Source organism: Mirounga angustirostris, unplaced genomic scaffold (genome assembly GCF_029215605.1).
Source record: "Mirounga angustirostris isolate CCGP_5_RB_7025 unplaced genomic scaffold, mMirAng1.0.hap1 SCAF_7, whole genome shotgun sequence".
NCBI lineage: Eukaryota > Metazoa > Chordata > Mammalia > Carnivora > Phocidae > Mirounga > Mirounga angustirostris.
Window position 1 is genome coordinate 55,169,560 of NW_026991715.1, and position 23,856 is coordinate 55,193,415.

The following is a 23,856-nucleotide window of genomic DNA, read 5'->3' on the forward strand; positions in this document are numbered from 1 at the left end:
TGAGTCTATATTAGATTGTGAATTTTGTAAGAGCAGAGATAGTCTTTTCATTGTGTTAAGTGTCCAGTAATTGTCTATTGCTTGAATCAATGAGAGGAGAGAGTTAATGAAAGACCTGGGAAAGATTTGCCTGGTTACATTTATATTTAAATGAAATTATATTTAAACGAAAACAAATAACAGTGATTGCTCTTTAAATCATACTATGTTATTACATTAGAATACATTATAATTACATAGAATACATTAGAATACATACCACCTACCACATACATTTTGTTTTCTTTTGATTTTTGTCCATTTATATGCATATTTGTACACCCTTATAATTTTAATGTATCTTCCATGTATTCTTTTGCCTTTCCACTTAACATTAATGATATATTTGTATGTTTTTACGTTATTTTACCTTCATGGCTTTAAGAAGTGTACTCAAGCTGGGGCGCCTCAGTGGCTCAGTAGGTTAGGCAGCTGACTCTTCGATTTCAGCTCGGGTCATGATCTCAGGATCCTGGGGTCAGGTTCCACGCTTAGTGGGGAGTCTGCTTGAGAATTTTCTCTGCATCTCCCTCTGCTCTCTCTCTCTCAAATAAATACACTTTTTTAAAGATTATTTATTTATTTATTTATTTGACAGAGAGAGAGAGCACATAAGCAGGGGGAGCAGCTGAGGGAGAGAGAGGAGCTGCGGGACTTGATCCCAGGACCCTGGGATCACGACCTGAGCTGAAGGCAGCCGCTTAACTGACTGAGCCACCCAGGCGCCCTAAATAAGCCTTTTTAAAAAAAGAAGTATACTCAAGCCCCAAATAATTCTTTTGAAAATATTTAAAGTAATGTAAGAATATTAAATCAAGTAGAATGTAAATAATGCTATTTTTATAAGCTCTAAGACCTAGCACCAATTAAGAGTATGAATAAAAAATGGAGTTACTGCATATTCAAAGTCTCATCCACCTTGACATTTCCCTGATAGGTTTAATCACTCACCTGTTGTTTCACCAAACATTTATTGAGTGACTATTAAGTACCAGGTGGCCTAGGCAGTGAGTGGAACAGTGTTGTTATCTGTGTCAGTTTTTAGTAATTTCAGAATGTATTTGGATAAGCAAGGGCTAAGTGTGTGGGTCACAAATACTTAATGGCACATAAGTGAGCTACCCTCTCAGGGCCTTATCTACACTCTGCCAGAGTGTATGCGCATCCCGGGAAACCTCACTTGAGAGAACAGAATGTGCCTGATACCACCCACATTCTTCTTCTACTTGACCATCTTGTCTGAAATGTAGTCACCTTAATCGCTATTTATGCTAAATTCCCACAATTTAAATATCAGGTAATACCAGCATATGGTGTTTTGGCCCTAATGAGCCTTGTAAATATCCAAATACACAATATTTATCTTTATGGCAAGCCTGCCTCTGATATTTATGAAATCAGAGGTAAGAGTACAAATGGAGACCAGTGTACTATGCTAAATTGTCAGTGTTAGAACACTAAAAAAAGGAAAATCTGTGCTTGATACCATGTTGTTATGCAAAACAATACTCTGTTATGCAAGAATCTATTGCATTCATGCTGGGAGGAAAAATTGAACAAGTTAACTAATTTGTCTTCTCTCTTACTTAAGCACTTCTGCTGCTCAGATTCTGCCTGAACTCCAAGGGTCTATCTCTGATATGGGCAGCTATCCCACCCACAGATCAGGAGTGGCAAAGGCACCTATTTGTTTTTTAATAAATTAATGTGTTTGTAATATGTAAGGTCCTAAGACTATACTTTCAGGGATCATTTCTATAGCTTGTAATATGTAAGGTCCTTTAAAGCATGGGTCTCGGATAAGGCTTTTCCTCCCGACGGCTAAGCTGGGTAGTGCCTAGGGACACTAGGATTTTATTTATTTATTTTTTATTTATTTATTTATTTTTAAGATTTTATTTACTTATTTGAGAGAGAGAATGAGACAGAGAGCATGAGAGAGGGGAGGGTCAGAGGGAGAAGCAGACTCCCCACTGAGCAGGGAGCCCAATGCGGGACTCGATCCCCGGACTCCAGGATCATGACCTGAGCTGAAGGCAGCCGCTTAACCGACTGAGCCACCCAGGCGCCCCTAGGGACACTAGGATTTTAATGCCAACCTTATTTGCAGAGAGATCTAGAGGGCTGTATATTTTTTAGAATTTTTTCAGGTTGAAGAAAGATAGTGCTAGACTAATGGTTTAGAGAATTGTAGCAAATTTCTAAGTTAGACTTTCCCAAAGACTTGGTGTAAATGACAGTGTTATGAAGACTTTTTAAAGAAAAGGAAACAGCAAACATAAACAAAATGAGTGTAGTACTGTATAGTGAACTACCATGTTTCCATTACCTAGGTCCTAACAATTATCAACTCATGGTCAATCCTGTTTCATGCATACTGTACTCATTGTTCCTTTCTCAAATGAGTTATTTTAAAGCAGACTGTTACATCCTACGTATTTCTAAAAAATATTCTTTAAAAAGATATAATCACGAAACAAATAATGCAATATATGTTAAGAAAAAAAAAAGAAGAAGAAGAAGGTAGCGGGAGGGGAAGAATGAAGCAGGGGAAATCGGAGGGGTAGACGAACCATGAGAGATGATGGACTCTGAAAAACAAACTGAGGGTTCTAGAGGGGAGGGGGTGGGAGGATGGGTTAGCCTGGTGGTGGGTATTGAGGAGGGCACATTCTGCATGGAGCACTGGGTGTTATGCACAAACAATGAATCATGGAACACTTCATCTAAAACTAATGATGTAATGTATGGGGATTAACATAAGAATAAAAAAAAAGATATAATCACAATACCAATGATCCACTTATTCCCAATTCAACAAACACTTGACAGTTTCATCCATGTGCAAGGCATTGTGTGGTTTTTGCTTTTGAGGATGAAAATATTTTCCAAGAAACACATGTCATAGTGTTCATTATGTCTGAAGTCACAAGATCTGAGAAGGTGGTGATGTGTGTATATAGTTAAACCTACACTAGGGCGCCTGGGTGGCTCAGTCATTAAGCGTCTGCCTTCGGCTCAGGTCAGGATCCCAGGGTCCTGGGATTAAGCCCGCATGGGGCTCCCTGCTCCGCGGGAAGCCTGCTTCTCCCTCTCCCACTCCCCCCTGCTTGTGTTCCCTCTCTCGCTGTGTCTCTGTCTGTCCAATAAATAAAATCTTAAAAAAAAAGAAAAATAAAGCTACACTAAATCTATTAGTTGCTTTCAAGAACTGCAGACTTCGGATTGAGCTGACCTGGTGACAGTGAACTTGAGACCTCTTCACAAGTGTTTAATATTTTCCCCTAACCTCTGGAAAGCAAGGCATGGGAAGGGGATTTAGTTTATGTTATGCCAGGACGTGTTTAAACTTGTTTCTTTTTCCAAAATGTACAAGTTGCTAAGAGAACTAGGGACTTAAATGAACAAGTCCTGGAAAAGACTTTTTTTTTTTTTTAAACTGCTTGAGTCAGGGAAATTCGTTCCTTTTGGGTCATGTTCCTGCCTCCGGCCGGCCGGCCTGCCTGGTGTGCTAGGGGCGTGCTAGAGGTCAGCGGCTTCGACAAGGAACTTGGTGCCTGGGTCTCCCGCTGCTCCAGAGACTCTCAGGCGACACTGGGCGTGTCCTCCTTTTCCGGCCTCGGAAAGTTTTGTTTTGGTTCTTAGTTCCCTGTCAAGGAAAGGCACCCTATTGACCAAAGGTTTCCCAGTCTCCGCCCGGTGGCCAGAAGCCAAATTTCCCCCATCCCAGCTAGACCAGCCTTGGTCCCTTCACGATCCTCCAAGGCCGGGAAAGCGCGTCTTGCGTAGAGGAAGAGAGGAGGCAGCCAGGCTGCCGTATCCACTGCTGTTGGCCGGCCCTTTTCTTCGCTCATCCCTGGGCCAGTACCCATCGTACCGCAAAGGGTGCGGGCAGTCTCCTGTGTGACTCCTCAAGAACCCAGTTCTCCACCATTCCCGAGAGAATACTCAATTTGGCCGCGCCCGCGCCGGGGAGAGAGGAAGGTTACTAAAACCCAGGGATGGGACGAAGAGCGCATGCGCAACCAGGCGGTTGCGTTCAAGAGTTCGCCCCGCGGCAGCAGCCGCTAGGTGGCGCATGCGCCCTGGAGGGTGCGGGCCGGTCTCCGGGAAGAAGGCGGCGGCGGCGGCGGCGGCGGCGGCAGCGGCAGCGGCAGCGGCGGCGGTGGGGAAAGGCGGGGGCGCCGTGGGGGCCGGGCCCGTGTTTACACAGCGGCGGGCGGACGCGGAACCTGGCGCGGCGGCGACAGGATGGTCATGGCGCATTTCGTCGAGAATTTTTGGGTAAGGGCAGGAAATTGGGTTTTGGGGTGTGAAGCTTTCTCCGCCTGACCTCGGCCTGTGTGCGCTCCGGGCGGCGGTGTTGGCGGCCGCGGCTTTCGGGGCCGCGGCGGCGGCGGCGAAGGCTCCGCGATAAGGGCTGGCGTCCTCGGACCGCCGCCGGCTGGGTCCCGCCTGGATGAAGCCGGGCGGGCGCCGGGTCTCGCAGGTTCGCAGCCCCTGCGGGGGGCGAGGGCTGTCAGCGCGGCCCCTCAGCCCGCGGCGGGGACGCCTAGGGGCCGCCCGCCGCCCGCGCTGGGACAAAGCGCCGGATGGGGCGGGAGACGGGACCCGGCCCGGCCGGAGGCTCTGGGCGCCGGGCGCGCTCCACGGCTCGGACGCGGCCGCCGGGCCCGAGGCGCGGCCGCCTCCCGCTGCGCGCTGCCGGCGAGCGCCGGCCGGAGCCGGGCGGGGGGGCTCACCTCCGTCCCGCACCGCAGCCCCCATCTTAGCCCTTTTGCCCCCCACTGTTTCCACGCGGAATCCCTTGCGGGCTTGGCCTGGATCAGCACTTCCTCTCGGCCTCGCAGCTCGGCTCTTTGGTCTGCGCCCAGGACTTTGCCTCTGGGCCTGTTCACAAAGCGAATAAAAGTTGAATTTAATGTAACTGGATTCCTTGGGCTTAAATGCACGTAGACTTCCCCTCGTGCCCTGTGCTCCTTCCCCTTCCTCATTCTTTCCACACCCCTCCTCTTAACTCGGTACTGGTATTAGGTGGTTCTTTGAGAATGACTTCCAGTCACCGTGTGGAGTGTTTTTCTGCAGTTATTGTTTGTTGTAATGGGAAGTGCAGTTCAGCCGAGTGCGGGAAAAGTAGAATGTTTACCCCGGTATCTTGGGTGAATCTCATTTTAGGTCCTGACAGCTGCAAGTACTACAGTTGCATTTTAGTTCAGATTTAGAAATAATTAAAGGAGTGATCTTTCAGTGAAGAAGAGGTGTGTCTTAAATTCTTATTTCTAAGTGTATCACGTATGGACTTAGTAATCAAATCAGTTCATAGTTATTTGTCTTGAGTGATTCTTGTTTTCCGCAAGCGACGTAAGTACGAGACATTAGGTTTTTCTTTAAAATACAGCTTTATAAAGTTACAGTTCACATACTATACAGTACACTCAGTTCAGTGTACAATTCACGGGTGTTTCGTATGTGCAGTTACATCACCACGATCAATTTAGGACAGTATCATTACCTCAGAAAGAATCTCTGTATCCATTAGCAGTCATTACCTCTTTCGCCCTTAACTCAGCCTAGGCAGTTTACTAATCTATACATTTCTGCCTCGATAGAATGGTCTCTTTTGGGCATATCATATAAATGGGATCATACGTGTTATCCTTCGTGATTGGCTTCTTTTCCTTAGCATGATTCCACACTTCATACATGATGTAGCATGTATCAGTACTTCACTACATTTTATGGCCAAACATTCCATTGTGTGTGTATACCACATTTTATCTATTCATCAGTGATAGACGTTTGGTTGTTTCCACTTTTTGGCTATTATGAATAGTACTGCTATGAACATTTTTATACAGGTTTTTGTGTGGAAATATGTTTTCATTTCTTTTGGGAATGGAATTGCTGGGTTATATTGTTACTCTTTAACATTTTGAAAAACTGCCAAACTGTTTTCCAAAGTGACTGCATGGTTTACAATTCCACTAACAATGTAAAAATGTTCCAATTTTTCTGCATGCTGGACAACACTTGTTATCGGTCTTTTTTTATTATAGTGGATGGGTGTGAAGTAAAACCTCATTGTGGGTTTGATTTCCATTTCTCTGATGGCTAATGTGCATCTATTCATATTTTTTGGGGGGGGAAATATCTTTTTAGATTCACTGCTCATTTTTAGATTAGGCTGTTTGTGTTTTTATTATTGAGTTGTAAGAGTTTTTTATATTCTGGGTAATCTTTTATCAGATACATGATTTTGTAAACATTTTCTTCTGTTTTGTGGGCTGTCGTTTTTCCTTGACAGTGTCCTTTTTAAAAATTTATTTGTTTTTAAAAATTATTTTTAATAGATGACATATAACATGTTTCAGGTGTACAACATTCAACAATTACATATATTATGACATGCTCACCAGTGTAAGTGCCATTACTTTCTTACAGTATTACAGTATTATTGACTCTTATTTCCTATGCTGTACTTTTCATCCTTGTGACTTACTTATTTTATAACAGTAGGATTGTACCTCTTAATCATCTATTTCACCTACCCCCCCCCGCAACCACCAGTTTTTTCTTTTTATTTATGAGTGTTTCTGTTTTTGTTCATTTGTTTTGTTTTTTAGATTCCATATATAAGTGAAATCATATGGTATTTGTCTTTTTCTGTCTGACTTGTTTCACTTAGCATAATATACTTTGGGTCCATCGGTGTCAGAAATGGCAAGATTTCATTCTTTTTTTTTTTGGCTGAGTACTCCATTGTGTATGTATAGCACATCTTTATTCCATCTATGGATGGACACTTAGGTTGCTTCCATATTCTTGGTGATTGCTGCAGTAGACATAGGGGTTCATGTATCTTTCTGAATTCGTGCTTTCATTTTCTTCAGGTGCATACCCAGAGGTGGAAATACTGGATTGTATGGTATTTCATTTCTATTTTTAATTTTTTGAGGAACCTCCATATTATTTTCCACAGTAGCTGCACAAATTTACATTCTCACCAACAGTGTGCGACTGTTCCCTTTTCTCCACGACCTTTCCGACACTTGTTATTTCTTTTTGGTAGTAGCCATTCCAACTGGTATGAGGTAATTTGATATTGTCCTTTGAAGCATCGAAGTTTTTAATTTAGATGAAGTCCAGTTTATTTGTTATTACTTATGCTTTTACTGTTTTATCTAAGAACTTTTTCCTAACCCACGGTCACAAAGATTTACTCGTGTTTTTTTCTACAGGTTTTATAGTTTTAGCTCTTACATTTAGGCCTACGATCCATTTGAAGTCAGTTTTTATGTGTGGTGCCAGGAGGAGGTTCAGCTTCATTCTTTAGCATGGATATGTAGTCTCAATACCTTTGTTGAAGGGCTCTTCTTTCTGTTAATTAATCTTGGCACCCTTGTCAAAAATCAGTTGACCATAGATGATATGGGTTTATTTCTTGATTTCCAGTTGCATTCCATTGTCTGTCCTTACAGTAGTCCTACACTATTTTGATTACTGTGTCTTTGTAATAGGTTTGGCATCAGGAAGTGAGAGTCTTCCACATTCGGTCTTCTTTTTCAAGATTATTTTGCCTATTCTAGGTCCCTTGCATTTCTGTATGAATTTTAGGTGTAGCCTATCAATTTAATGAATTAGTTAATTTAAGTATAGTTGATGTGTATAACCTATCAATTTTAGACTTCAGGTTTTAGGCAATTTATAAAACTATTAATTGGATTTTAAATTGGCGTCCCGAAATCTTTTGCTTCTTTTTTTTTTTTTAGTTCTTTTTTTTTTTTTTAAATTTATTTAAGTGATCTCTACGCCCCATGTGGTGTTCAAACTCATGACCCCAAGATGAAGCATGCTCTTCCAACTGAGCCAGCCAGGCGCCCCTCGAATGTTTTTTGATGGATGAATGTGTTCTTGGGGCTCCTGTGTGGCTCAGTCGATTAAGCGATTAAGCATCTGCCTTCAGCTCAGGTCATGATCCCAGGGTCCTGGGATCAAGTTCCACATCAGGCTCCTTGCTCAGCGTGGAGTCCGCTTCTCCCTCTGCCTGCCGCTCCCCCTGCTTGTGTGTGCTTGCTTGCGCTCTCTCTCACAAATAAATAAATAAAATCTTAACAGAAAAGAATGTGTTCTTGACGCTTGCTAAGTTAATTCCAAATTGTATATTAAGATTTTTTCAGAAAGTAAAGCATAGTTTACTGCAAATTGTGCATTAACGTTACAAGTTATCTTTTGTTTCTGTTAATTGAGCTTTGAACATAGCCTTGCCTAATGATTTTGGTTATTACGAATAATACTTTCTAGGAACATTCTTGTACCAGTTTTTGGGTGCCCCTTGTCCCTCTTAAGGGAGGAATAGGAATAAATTTGGATATCTGAAATCTAGAGAATATTCCTAGTCTAATTTATGTTTTTGTCTTTGCTTTCACTTCCCCAACTGTTGAATACAAACAGTTAAAAATAGATTGCATTTTATTTACTTCCAAGCCTGGAATTGGGGCTGAAAGCTCTAATTTGGAGCTTTATAAAAAATTCCAGGGGTGCCTGGGTGGCTCAGTCGTTAAGCATCTGCCTTCGGCTCAGGTCATGATCCCAGGGTTCTGGGATCAAGCCCCGCATCGGGCTCCCTGCCAGGCGGAAGGCCTGCGTCTCCCCTCTCCCACTCCCCCTGCTTGTGTTCCCTCTCTTCGCTCTCTCTCTCTCTGTCAAAGAAATAAATAAATAAATCTTAAAAAAAAAAATGTTCAGAAGGAGGACTAAATGAACTAGGGAAGACTAGGAACAGGAACTAAATAGCTTCTGAGAATTTGATAGTTGTCTAAGACAACTTAAAAATTTACGTATTTTAGGATCATTTATCATTTCTTAAAATAGAGAAATTACAATATTAGTTTCACTTTTCTCCCCTAATATTTAAAGTAGCACTGTCAGGACAAATAAAACTGGTCAAAGGGAGGTAATGGGAAACTTTAAAGTTTTAAGTTTCTAACCAAACAACCTATTAATTGTTGTTTTCCCTACATATAAAAAGACAAACCTTTTTGTTGTGGCATTTGTTAGAGGAAAGTTTGAATCATTCAAACTATTTTCAAGCCCTTTTGAAAGTAGCACATCCTGCCTTTTTCTTTAAAGTATAGTTTTTCTTCACTAAAACGGTATGCTACATTATGAATTAATATTATACTTTGAAGAGAAAAGTGTATTTAAAACTTCCTACACAACAGGTGTTTTGTTGCTGATAAGTCATTTTTTGCCACAAAGTATAGTGCCTTTGATAATTAAGTTGAAAGTGTTTTTCTTTTCCATTAAAATTGGATAACAAAATTAATTTTGATAGCAGAAATCCACACTATTGCCTTAGTATATAGAAACAGTTGTTAGTCCTTCAAAAGGTAATGTAACTTTAAAAAATTTTTTGCAGATACTATAGCGTCTCTGTATACTGTTTCAGAGTAGGGTACTAATTTATAATGCTTTTGAGATTGTCTATGTCAGCATTGCACTATAGTAATTAAAATGGCTTTCTGTTTTTATATAAACCCTGGTTATTTAATTGAGGAGTTAAATTTTTTAAAAATTTGTTTTTTTAAATTCCAGTGTAATTAACATAGTGTTATATTAGCTTCAGGTTTACAGTATGCTGATTCAACAATTCTGTACATTACTCGGTGCTCATCTTGATAAGTGTACTTTTTATCCCCATCACCTATTTCCCCCATCCCCACACTCACCTCCCCTCTGGTAACCAACAGTTTGTTCTCTATAGTAGTCTGTTTTTTGGTTTGTTTCTTTCTTTCTTTGTTTTGTTTCTTAAATTCCACATATGAGTGAAATCATATGGTATTTGTCTTTCTCTGGGTTATTTCACTTAGCATTATTAAACTCCCTAGATCCATCCACATTTTTGTGAATGGCAAGATTTCATTCTTTTTTATGGCTAAGTAATATTCCATTGTATAGATCCATCTTCTTTTATCTGTTCATCTATATAGATGGACCTTTGGGTTCCTTACATATTTTGGCTATTGTAAATAATGCTGCAATAAACATAGGGCTGCTGCATATATCTTTTTGAATTAGTGTTTTCATATTCTTTGAGTAAATACCTCGTGGTGGAATTACTGGATTATATGGTAATTCTATTTTTAATTTTTTGAGGAATCTCCATAGGGTTTTCCATAGTGGCTGTACCAGGTTGCATTCTCATCAGTAGTGCATGAGGGTTCCTTTTTCTCCACATCTTTGCCAACACTTGTTGTTACTTGTGTTTTTGATTTTAGCCATTCTGACTCGTGTGAGGTGATAACTCATTGGTTTTTGTTTGTTTGTTTTTTAAGATATTATTTTTTTATTTGCAAGAAAGAGAGTACATGAGTGGGAGGAAGGGCAGAGGGAGGAGGTTGCCCTAGCAGATTCTGCACCCAGCCCAGAGCCCGACGCAGGGCTTGATCCCATGGTCCTGAGACCATGACCTGAGCCAAAATCAAGAGTCAGATGCTCAACCAACTGAGCTACCCAGGCATCCTTCTCATTGTGGTTTGGATTTGTATTTCTCTGATGATGAGTGATATTGAGCATCTTCTCATGTGTCAGTGGCCATCTGTATATTTTTTCTGGAGAAATATATGTTCGTGTCTTCTGATTTTTTAATTGGATTATTTGGTTTTTTTGGTGGTGAGTTGTATAAGTTCTTTATATATTTTGGATACTGACCTCTTAAATTTTTTTTTTTAAGGGATGGATTTCATTGGTGATAATTGGGAAAAAATAAAACATACCTGATTTAAACACTTTATAAATCTTATTTTGTATAATAATCCTGATGTCTATAAAATATTAAGCATTCTCCCAAAGACATCAAGTATTCTTTAGCATATATCACATTGTAATGAACTGACATTTTTAGTTAGGTGACCTTTTCCAAAAATTATTTCCAGTCAGCATATCAAGAATGAAGTAATTATCTTGGGTGTTTTTATCCTAAAGTATTTCTTTGTTTCTTGTCCTTATTTCTTTTATTGTTTAACCAGTACAGAAGTCTCTTTCCATTTGTCTGTTGGTTTCACTGGTATTGTCATGCTTTACTTTTAAATAAAATTGGAGCACTTGGTTATATATCCAAAATTTGATCTATCATTTACATGGATAACCTGGGAGGATTAAAATGTTTTTTAAAAACCTGGAATTGCTATTAGTAGGACTTTGAAGTGCAACATTATATTTTTGCTTGATTTTTAAATCTAAATTTAGTATCCTAAATGAGATACTAACACCCATACACATACCCATACACACATATTCTTGGGGGTATATCTATATGCAAATTTAAATATATATATTTTTAGAAAATTAGTTGAGGTGATCATTAGAAACCAAGAATATAGACTTTCTTTTTATTACTTGAAATTTCCAAATACTGCTTATGATATGATCCCATTGGGTGGTACACTGAAATTTAAGAAGTACATGTGTATGCATATTTACATATACATTAGTTAACAGATTTGCAAAAGTTACGTGGTTCAGTATTCAAAAAGTACCAAAGGGAATACAGTATAAAATCTTTTTCTTTTTTCCCAGCCATCAGAATCTCCACAAAGGCAATAATTGTTACCAATTTCTTATATAGCTTTCCAGAGATGATTTCTGTATAAACAAGGAAATTATATACACTAAATTAAAATTTGTTTACTTGTTAGCCAGTTAGCCAGGCCCAAATTGTTTTCAGCTGCAACAAGCTAGGAAAATGCAAACTACAGATTCATCTAAGTTGGTTCAAGTAGACTTGACAGGTAGACATTATAAAATCATAGTATTTTATTTTTTTAAGATTTTATTTATTTATTTGACAGAGAGAGACACAGCGAGAGAGGGAATACAAGCAGTGGGAGTGGGAGAGAGAGAAGCAGGCTCCCTGTTGAGCAGGGAGCCTGACGCGGGGCTCGATCCCAGGACCCTGGATCATGACCTGAGCCGAAGGCAGACGCTTAACCACTGAGCCACCCAGGCGCCCCCAAATCATAGTATTTTAGGTAGCAATAAATTTTATTGTGAGGCTCTTAGAATTTTGAAGGATGGAATGGTGATTTGTTCTGTATTTTTGCTTTAATTGTAGGAGAAAGTTGAAAGTGAGAAATTGATACTGATTTAGTCTGTGTAAATTCAATTCAGGGGAAGGATTTTAGAACATTGACATGGAAAGGATAAAAATTTGCTGTATGGGTTCTTTTATAGCTCTGTACACTAAATCCTGAATGTTCTAATCCTTTCAGGACTACTTAAATTATTTAGGCAAAGGCATGGGAGAACAGGTATGCTTTATATCATCCTGCTAGCATAAGCCTTTTGGAAGTAGTTTTTTGAGTACTGTCTCTTGAGGTTATCCATCCTGGTTTGACAATTCTAAAACATTTAGCAAAAGCACCCTAAGAAATCCATATAGAAATATGGTGCCATGGAGAAGTAAAGGGAATAAGAGTTTTCACTTTACTTAGTGTGGAAAGATGAAAGAATACTACAGTTGTAAAATGTTAGTAGCAGTTTGGTCCACAGAGATGAGTATAAGTTGGTCAGATGTGGGGGAGAAACAAAAACAGTACTACAGCAACTAAGACCTAAAATGGTAACTATTGGTTAAGTTGTTAGAGGATGTTGCTGGGATGGTCAGATTCAGAGGATTAAATTGAGAAGTGATTAGTGAACTCTATGATGAAGTTGAGACACCCAAGTTCATTTAGTTCTATCAGGCACATGCTCCTTGATGGAATAGCAGGAATAAAGGTTATGGAAGATAGGAGAAGCATGTTTGCTTGCCTTTAGGGATAAGATGGGGAGGTACAGTATCAGTGTAGCAAATTGGTGACACTGGACCTTAATACTAAGAAGTGTTTTTAAATTTTTTTTTTAAAGATTTTATTTATTCATGAGAGACACGTAGAGAGAGAGGCAGAGGCAGAGGGAGAAGCAGGCTCCCCAAGGAGCAGGGAGCCTGATGCAGGACTCGATCCCAGGACCCCCGGATCATGACCTGAGCCGAAGGCAGACGCTTAACGACTGAGCCACCCAGGCGCCCAAGAAGTGTTAGTTTTTAATTGGTTGAAACAAGAGCCAGTGATGATGGTTTTCCTTTTTAATTATAATCATTGTTATGTGTAGGTAGAACAGAAGGAGTACAGAAGAAAATTAAAACTATGTATAGCTTTTCCCTGTGTCTTCTAAGGTTTTCTTTAGAAATACAACATGCACAGTGGGTTCTGCTGTATTGTTCTGTAGCTTGGTATTTTTCAAATGATACTACCATCAGACATTTTTCTCATATGATTAAGTATTATTTGAAAATATTTTGCAGTGACTTGCATAGGTTTCCATGGAATAAATAGGTAATTTTTTTTTTTTTTAAAGATTTTTTTTTTTTTTTATTTATTCATGAGAGACAGAGGCAGAGGGAGAAGCAGGCTCCCTGCAGAGCAGGGAGCCCGATGCGGGACTCGATCCCAGGACCCTGGGATCATGACCTGAGCCGAAGGCAGACGCTTAACCGACTGAGCCACCCAGGCGTCCCAATAGGTAATTTTTTAAACTGCTCCTAAAAAACTTTTTTAATTTATGAATTAGGAGACTTAACTATTAATATGAACAAGATGTCGGTTTAAGAAGGTAGCCTTTACCTTTGAATGTGCAGATTGAAGAGTTTTTGAGAAAGCTGAAATTGTTATTTTTTATTTTGAGATTAATGAAAATTACATTTGTTTACAGTATATTACAGAAAATTTGAAAGTTATAAAACAAAATTATCTCATAACTCTTGGCTTCTGCTATTTTTGTTGAAGTCATGTAGTATCTTTTAGATGGCTTTACGGATTTAACTTATTTCTGGAAGAGATGATTTGAGAAAATGGTTAAATGAGAAAAATGCTTGAAGAGGTGAGTTGTAACTGAAGAGATTAGGGAGTATCTGAGGGGTTAGAAAATAATTTCTTCAATGTAATAAGATCTGTTTCCTTCAGTCAACCAACAGATGTGTTTGAGTGACTTTTGTACCTGCAGTAAATAGTTCTGACTGCTGAGCAGTGCTCATTTTACGTCTTTAATCACTGTTTTCTGCTTCAAAAACATCTTGCCAATGGTTCTGTAGAATAGTTTTGATGATCACGTGTGAAAATTTCAATGTATAAATAGAAGGTTGACTAGAAGAGATTGTAACTTGTGGTTAAATGTGCTATTTACTTATAGAAAAACTGCTTACATAAGAACTAGAGCAAAAGGAAAATGTAGAGTGGTAGGAAGTGATGATATTTATTTATTACCTTTGAGGTGGTTTGAGGTTGAGAGGAAGGTTAGGCGTGTTATTTGCTGTTCACATGACAGTACCTTCTGACCCTTTGATCCCCTGCCAAAATTTTTTTTTTAAATTTAAAAAGGAACAAGGTAAAATAAACTTATCAATTCATAGTCTGATTATACAGTATAGACTATCTTCTGCCTATTTTCCAGAATCTTGGAGTCATCAGAAGTGAAAGGTATCCAGGCTTTTTTTTTTTTAAAGATTTTATTTATTTATTTGACGGAGAGAGACACAGCGAGAGCAGGAACACAAGCGAGGGGAGTGGGAGAAGGAGAAGCAGGCTTCCCGCGGAGCAGGGAGCCTGATGCGGGGCTCGATCCCAGGACCCTGGGATCATGACCTGAGCCGAAGGCAGACGCTTAACGACTGAGCCACCCAGGCGCCCCGGTATCCAGGCTTTTTGTTTTTAGTGTTTAATTTACTGTTGCTCTTAAAAGGTTCTTTGAAGGAGAAGTTTCAAACCATTAGCTAAAATCTCTGGGATTTATAGCTTTGTGTTTTTCCACTGTTACTATTCATGGGTCTTAAAAACCGAGGTACATTAAACAGTTCCATTTTCGTTAAAATAGGAATTTCATTGCTTTGTTAATAGAGATTTTTTCTTCAAGTGGGAAGGTGTTAGGTTGTATTTTATATCTATTTAAAAAAATTTTTAAGTATAAAGTGATGTTATAAAATCAACCAGAAGAAGATACCTTTGAGTTTCCAAAATAGGTTTGATGATGTATTCAGACTTTTTAACTTGAAATTTCAAGTATGTCTTGTAGATTCTAAATTAGACTAAAAAAAAATCTGAATCTTTCCAGTGACTTGGTGACCTTACTTATAACTTAATTATCTTTTTAGCTAAATTTTAGTTCAGTTGATAATTTAAGTGCAAAACTATGCATGGTGTGATCTCATTTTCATATTAAAAAGTAACATGTTACTATATGTATGGGAAAAGGAATCTGGATTGATAAACATCAAACTGTTAAGTGTTGTCAAATTAGAGTGGTAGAAACACTTAGGTCCTAAGAAGTTGGTTTTCTTAAAGGACTTGTATGATTCTGGACTAAACATCTTCAGATGATGATAAGGTTTTTTTTTTCCCTCTACTTCCTATTAGGAATTATTTCAAAGATTTTTAACACTTGTTTATACAGGATTATAACAAGATTTTGTTTGTCTCAGGCCATAATCATTGGACTTTATGAAAGTGCTACCTCTTTGTAAAGTGCATGGAGACCAGCAGGTAAAGGATCCTATCTTAGTGTAAATCTTCAAAATAATTGTCTTCCTTGTACCAGCAATGGTGTTAACAGCAGCTTTTGTCAGTTAATACTGCAAATCTCTCTGCAAGAATGAATTGAGTAAAATAGATAAAAATATTTGCTCATGCCTTTGACAAGTTTATCGTGATATTTTTATATATTGTGCAGTTCACTTAAAGTGTACAGTTCAGTGGTTTTGGGTAATACAGATAGTGTGCATCCATCATCACAGTCAATTTTAAAACATTTTCGTTACCTTAAAAAGAAAACTTGTACCTTTTATCACCTCCTACCTCACAACCCTCCTCCCTAGCAACACACTCATCTACTTTCTATCTCAGCATATTTGCTTATTCTGGACATTTCCTATAAATGGAATCCTACAATATGTGGTCTCTTGTGTCTGACTTCTTTAACTTAATGAAATGTATATGATGTTCATCCATTTATATTCTATTTTATGGGTATACCCTATTTTGTCTTTTTATTCACTGGTTGATGGGCGTTTAAGTTGTTCTAACATAGAACAGCTGGTTGATGGACATTAAGTTGTTCCTAACATTAGGTTATTTTTGGCTGTTATGGTAATTGTGTCCTGCTTTTTTCCGTTGACAGTATATCTGGGCAGATTTTTAAAATTAACACTTAAAAATCTGCATTTTTTTTTTAACTGCAGTCTTAAAAAACACCATATATATTTTTTATTGTAGGATATACTGTCATTTACTTAACCAGTAATATTAATGGATGTTTTTGAGTTTTTTCTGATTTTTCACTATTATAAATAGTACTTCAGTAAATACTCTTCCACATTTATCTTTGTATATGTGTTTCTGTAGTATAGATTTCTAAAAGTAGAATTGCTGGATCAAAGGGCATGAATATTTACAGTTTTAGTAAAATATTGAAGACCAGAAGACATGTTTAGTCATAGTTCTATTTGATAATAAACGTCTGTTATTTGTGCGTTCACCATGTATTCATAGTTAACCAAGGAAAGCACGTTCTCCTTGCTTGAGTTAAAAGGATATGCTAAAGGAAAAAAATATTTTTGTGTTGAAAATAACAGGAACATATCCACTTCAAGGTCTAAGGTGACAAAATGGATATGCAATTCAGGAATACTTCTTGCTATTTTACTTTTCTTTGAATTAGAGCCACCTACTAAAAATGTCGGTGGCTACTGTAAAAATCATAGAACCTGTGTGCAGGTAGTTCTGGTTAAAAAAAAAATACTGGGTAATCTCGAACGGTGGCAGGATTATAATCAGTTATGATTGTCAGTTTCAAGAGTGGGCTCTCCCTGTTTGACCAGAATTTTCAGTGTTTTGTGCAGCTGAAGACACTGAAGCCAGATGGGTCTAGACCTGAGCTCCACTGCTCTGTCTTCTTTATTTTTTGACATATAAATGTGTGTATATTTAATATTTATTCATCTGTTATCAAAGCTATAAATTAAGTTTTTGACAAGGTGATGATACAGCTTGGGTTCTTTATTAGACGCTTCGAAAATTTTTTTTAAAAGACAGTCGTATGTGTATATAAGTGTGTGTGTGTATGTGTATGTCTAGTGCCATTTGAAGTAGTAAAAAGTTTTGCTTAGTTTGTGCTAAAGAAAAGGTCATGAGTAATAAATATTTGTGTTAATAAGTTTGTGAAATTATTAAAGAATAGTGCTTGGAGTCAGATTCAAGTTTTTTGACCTCAGTAAATGAATGAATCCCTAAATAGAAAGAAATGATAAATGGATTTGTAATCATGTAGGGTGTTTATATTTAGTTGTTAATGCCTTCTGAGGCAGGCTTCTTCTATATCACATCCTTATTAGAATGAGTTTTCCTTGTCTTTCCAAGTGAAGACCTGAGGGATGGAATAGCTAGTACTGTTTCCCAGGATGTATTATTGCTGCTATATTAATATTGTTATATTGTATTAAATAAATTAATAATCCTCATTTCCTTATTGGGAATTTTAACTAATATGTTATTGGGATATCTGAAGTTCCCAGATAAAGGGCTTGCTTCTTCAAGGTCTTCTTAATAAAAACCCAGATTTCTGAATATAATTTAACCTTTTCTTGATTGCTTAATGTTTATAATACTGTAGCAGTAAGCAAAACGCTCAGGACCTTATTACCTCAATTACTAGCTGGTCTCCAAGTTCTTATCTCCTTTAAAAAAAAAAAAAAGATTTTTTTCTTTCTCTTGTAAGCCTGGTAAATAGTATTTCTAATAGTCTTTGTGCCTGTTTGAATAGCTCTTTATTCCCAACTCGCTTCTAATTTGAATATGCGTAATGCACATTGGGAACCCAGATAACCTGACTGGTTAGATTTTTTTTTGAGATTTTTATTTATTTATCTGAGAGAGAGAGAGTGAGTGAGTGAGTGAGCACAAGTGGGGGTGGGGGAGGGGCAGAGGGAGAAGGAGAAGCAGACTCCTTGCTGAGCAGGGAGCCTGACTGGCTCCATCCCAGGACCCTGGGATCATGACCCCAGCCGGAGGCAGAGGCTTAACCGACTGAGCCACCCAGGTGTCCCCAAATATGACATTTTATTTTATTTTATTTTATTTTTTATTTTTAAAAGATTTTATTTATTTGAGAGAGAGTGCATGGGGGGGGAGGGGGAGAGGGAGAAGCAGGCTCCCCACTGAGCAGGCAGTCCCACACCTGAGCTGAAGGCAGATGCTTAACTGACTGAGCCACCCAGGTTTCCCCCAAATGTGACATTTTAATTTATTATATATATGGCAAAATAATTACTTTCATATTAGTTTACAAGTTTGTTAGGGATCACTTCAGCATAACTGGAATTTCCTATGTTTCCTGTTTTTGGTGAACTGTGAAAAAACTAGGTTTCATATTGTGTAATTCTTGCTTATTGTATTGCTATTTCCAGCAAATATATTGAATTCTTCACTATTTTATTTTCACTGAAGAAAAAGAAAAAGTACCAGTTGTAAAGAGAGTTGTTGAGCTTAGTTTATTAATAGTCTCTATTTCATTTATAAAATTGGTGTTTCTGTTTTCTTCCCTATGATTTACTAATTTAGCATTTATTGGAATCAATAAATGGCAGTAAAGATTTTCTAGGATTGTGTAGTGGTCTTGTTCTGTTAATTTCCCATTAGTTGGGGACGAGGACTAGCCGATGAGTGTTAGTGCTCTTTTGTTAAAATTTTATCTCTTTTCTCACTTCTCAAGTTGTTTAAGTTTACTAAAAGACTTTTATTAGCTATTAGCATTTTGTGGTATTGAATGTGTAAGTGATTAGTAATAGACTATCTTGACTCAGAAGTCAAGATTTACTTACTTTAAAGTAGGGACTCTGCCTTGAATAATCAGGAATCCCTTAGTGCATGTTGAAGGAATTGAAATGGAATTGGTAATGTATTTAAAAAGATCCATGGTTATCTTTTCTAAATTATGCTGCATGTTATTTTTTAAAATTTCAGACTTAATTTAATTAATATACTCTCATGAGTGATTATAGAATGTGTGCATGTGTGTTTAATGTGTGTATATGTGTATATAATAAATTGTAAATGTCAAACTGTGTTGTATTCCTTTGATACAGTATGAAGTCATATAAGGAGCAATTGGTTTAATTAAGGAGAAGTTGCTCATCTGAGCATTGGAGTTGCATATTGGTTAATATAGGGTTATTCTTAAGTCATTTTGATCTTTTTTTGTTGTTAAACTAAAAATTTTCTTCAATTTTAGGGGGAAAAAAATAGTGGCTTTGATGTCCTTTACCATAATATGAAACATGGACAGATATCAACAAAAGAACTAGCAGATTTTGTGAGAGAAAGGTATGTATTTTTTTAATAAGTACTTTAACAGTCAAGTTAAATTTTAGAATATAAATGAGAAAAAAAATTCTGTTTTTGAGAGAGAGTGCATGCTCTAGTGGGGTGGGGGTGAGAGAGAGAGAATCTTATGCAGGCTCCCAGCATGGAGCCAGAGGCGGGGCTCCATCTCAAGACCCTGAGATCACAACCTGAGCCAGAATCAAGAGTCAGACGCTTAACCAACTGAGCCACCCAGACGACCCAGAAAATTTTAGTTAGATCTGGATTAAAATAAGTACACTCTTGGAAAGTATAGTTATTACAGTTTTATTTTAAAGTAGTGCGGTTATCTGGCGTCTAGACCCTAAGGGCCGCATAGTGGCTCCAGGGAGCATTGCTGAATTCCTGGTTTGTATTCACTGTTTGTAAATAGCATTACAAACAATATGAATGTAAATACATAAATGTGATACAGTAGAAAAACTGAGGAATTTTGTAGGATAAAGTATTACCATTTCTTTAAACAAACATGTCATTAAACATACTAAAATGATAAGTCTAAGGTTTTTGAATTTGTAGCTTAATTATGTATTACTTATTTACTGATTTATTTAAATGTTAAGTAGGCTCTGTGCCCAGTATGGGGCTTGAACTCACAACCCTGAGATCAAGAGTTGTATGCTCTACCAGCTGAGCCAGGCATCTGCCCCTCTATGTTTTATTTTAAAGAAGTATAAGTGTAGGGCGCCTGGGTGGCTCAGTTGGTTGGGCGACTGCCTTTGGCTCAGGTCATGATCCCGGAGCCCCGGGATCGAGTCCCGCATCGGGCTCCCTGCTCGGCGGGGAGTCTGCTTCTCCCTCTGACCCTCCCCCCTCTCATGTGCTCTCTCTCTCAAATAAATAAATAAAATCTTTTAAAAAAAAAGAAGTATAAGTGTATATTTTAAAATTCTGCAAATTTATAAAATGTGATTGTCTTTAAGACTCTTAGAATATAGTAGTCAATTTAAAAACTTAAAAATCAATGTAATTTGATTTGATTAAAGCTATTTTATATAATACATTAAATGTTAAAAAAAAAAAGCTCTTTTGTGGCTAGGCCCACTTAGTAATTTTTATATGAGCACACTTAAAATGTTTACCTTAGTAATATGGGGATGTGTGTGTTTGTGTGTGTGTGTGTATGTGTGTTTAAGATTTTATTTGTTTATTTGAGAGAGCACAAGCAGAGTGAGGGGCAGAGGGAGAAGCAGACTCCCCACAGAGCATGGAGCCCCATGTGGGGCTCATTCCGGGGACTCCAGGATCAAGACCTGAGCCAAGGCAGATGCTTAACCAGACTGAGCCACCCAGGCACTCCAGGGATGTTTTGCCTTTAGATATAATACTCCAATTTGGGGGGCACTTGGCTGGCTCAGTTGTTGGAGCATGCAACTCTGAGTCTCGGGGTTATGAGTTAAAGCCCCACATTGGGCGTAGAGGTTACTTAAGAAAAAAACAAAAATACAATACTCCATTCATTTATTCTTTCAATAATATATATCCCATGTCTTCTGTGTGCTAGGCACTTGTCTGGATTCTGGGAATATAGGGGTAAAGATACAGCTTCTGCCGTTGATAGAATTTACTAGATGGTAGGAGTTGAGGAACAAGCTGTTTTATGTAAGACCAATCCTCTTTTCGCTTTCACTTCTCTTTTGGAGTTAAGAGGGAGTCCAGAAGCTCTAAGTGCTATGGATAAAGCTGTCCTTCACTGGCTTCTACCTCATCATTGGCAGGAATAAAGAAGAGGTCTCAGAATGCTGCGTCTCCTGGCATGTCCTCTAGCCTTCCTTCTCCCCCAACACTTACATCACTAACTATAACTACTTTGAAATCGTCAGGGCAATTGTCATCATGCCTTTTAGCCTATTTATGTCAGTCACCCTAAGAAGTCCACGACTCCTGAGTCATCCTTTCTTTCTTTTTTTAAAGATTTTATTTATTTATTTGACAGAGAGAGACACAGCGAGAGAGGGAACACAAGCAGGGGGAGTGGGAGAGGGAGAAGCAGGCTTCCCGCCAAGCAGGGAGCCCGACCCTGGGATCATGACCTGCGCTGAAGGCAGACGCGTAACGACTGAGCCACCCAGGCGCCCCCTGAGTCATCCTTTCTTGTCTAGACTCTAATCCCTTTATGATTCTGTGGGCTCTAAGACAACTCCTCCTTCTGCCCCTTTCCTACTTTAATGTTTTCTTCATAGCACTTACAACCATCAGATATGTGATATTTATTTATTTGTCTGTCCTTCCCCTCTAGAATATAAATTCCACAAGGGCAGGATTTTTTTTTTTTTTTTTTTTTTTTTTGGCTGCTTATTACTCTATCTCTTGCATTTGGGAGAGTGCTTGGCTCTTAGTAAGGATTTTTTGATAGATGAATCTCTGACTTTACTGCCCTGATCCAAGCTATTATTATTGTTGCCTGAACTGCAACCGTAGCTCCTATCTATCTATCTATGTTCGTTCTTGTTCCCATGCAACTTATTCTCTGCACTGTAATTGGAGTGGTTTTTCTAAACCGCAGAGAGGTTGCTTACCTCTCCTGTTTAAACCATGTCAGAGTCTTCCCATTGCTCTTAAGGTGGGCTTGCCTCATCTTGGTCTGACTCCAGACTACCTTTCAAGCTTTAGTACATGCCAGTCTCCTCCTTATTCTTTCCTCTCCAGAGACATTAGCCATTATATTGAAAGACATCTTCCAGTCCAGGCTTTGTACATGCTTATTCCTGTTTTTGCCTAATTAATGACTGCTTGTTCTTCAAAGGTCAGCAGTGTGGTCCCTTCTTCATGGATGCTTTTCCTTATTTCCCTGACTCGGTCAAAAACACCTATTATAGTATCTCTCAACATCATGTAGCTCTTTGCAGTATTTATAAAATTTTATAATTCATTTTTTATTATTTGTTTCTATGTTTCCCTCTAAAGGAAAAATGATATAGTATTCTCTTGTATCCCAGTGCCTAGTACAGAGCCCGGCACAAGTAGATACTCCTGTTCCTTGAAGGAGTGAGTGAGAAAGAAGGGAAGAAAAGATAGACACATAAACATAGAGTGTGCACTAAGGGTTGTGCATACATTATCTCATTTAACTATGAAAAGTCCAACTCCCATTTTACAGATAAGAAAATTGGGGCCTAGAAAGGTTAATTTCCTGTCAGTCATTCAGAGTTTCTCTCCTCCCTTCATCCCCTCTTCCTTACTGGTCTGCTCCCTTTTTCCCTCCTCCATTCCTCCTTTGGTCCTTTTTTCCTTTTTGTCTTTCCTCCCTTATTACCTTCCTCCTTCCTCTCTTCCTTCCAACAGCTTCATTGAAGTATAGTTGACATACAGTATACTATACATTTAAAGTGTATAATTTGATAAATTTTGACATATACTCATGAAACCATCACCACAATCAAGGTAGTGAACATATGCATCATCCCTTTTGTAATTTCTCCCTCCTGTCTCTCCCCCCTCATCCCTGAGCACCCACTCATTTGCTTCTGACATTTAGGTTAGTTTGCGTTTTCTAGAATTTTATATGAATGGGATCATATTGGATATACTCTGTTATCCAGTACTTTCACTCAGTATAATTATGTTGAGATTGATCCATGTTGTTGCATATGTCAGTAATTCATTCCTTTCTACTGTTGAGTAGTATTCTGTTTATGGATACCACCATTTATCCATTCATCTGGCAAAGGAAGTTAGTTTTACCTGTTTTTTGAACTTTGTATTAAGTGTATCAATTTAATCATATAGTGAGTATTCTTTTGTCTTCTTTTACTCAGCATATTTGTGAGATTCATTTTTGAGTTTAGTATAATCATTTTCAATGCTATATGATACTAAATTGTATAAATATGCCAAAATATATCTGCTACTATTGACAGACATTTGGATTGTTTCCAGTTTTTTTTGCTATTACAAGTAATATTGCTTTGAATATTCTTTTACAAGGGTCTTGCTACACATATATGTATATTTATATTAGGTATATACACTGGAGTAGAATTTCCAGGTCATAGAGTTATGTATGTGTAACTGTAGTAGGTAATGCCAAAGAATTTTCCAAGGTGGTTGTACCAGTTTACACCAGCAGCAGCCTTGTTTCAGAGTTCTAGTTGTTCCATGTCCTCATCACCACTTGGTATTGCCAGTCTTTCAATTTGAATCATTCTGATTAGTAGTAGTACATGTCTCCCCCACTTTTCAGAAGTTTGTGTTATGTCACTTTGCTCTTATGAAAGATCTACATCAGTACCTGTTTTTGCTAACCAGGCATAATCCTAAGAGGATTTTTGCTTTTGCAAAAAACAGCAAAATGAGAAAATAGCATTTGGCATTAGTTTTGCAGTGAGCTCTTATGGGGGCAGTGTGCACAGGGAAGGTGGCGCTGCCA

General features: G+C 38.3%; 1 protein-coding gene across 1 annotated transcript in view; it reads left to right on the forward strand.

Annotated features, from left to right (window-relative positions):
• The first annotated feature begins 4,139 nt into the window (after positions 1-4,139).
• Positions 4,140-23,856, forward strand: part of FCHO2 (FCH and mu domain containing endocytic adaptor 2) — a 128,077-nt gene continuing 108,360 nt past the window's right edge. The window contains exons 1-2 of the mRNA XM_045889906.3: positions 4,140-4,323; positions 19,357-19,448. Coding sequence (XP_045745862.2) covers positions 4,291-4,323; positions 19,357-19,448 — 125 coding nt within the window. The 5' untranslated portion in view covers positions 4,140-4,290. The remainder of the gene's footprint in view (positions 4,324-19,356; positions 19,449-23,856) is intronic.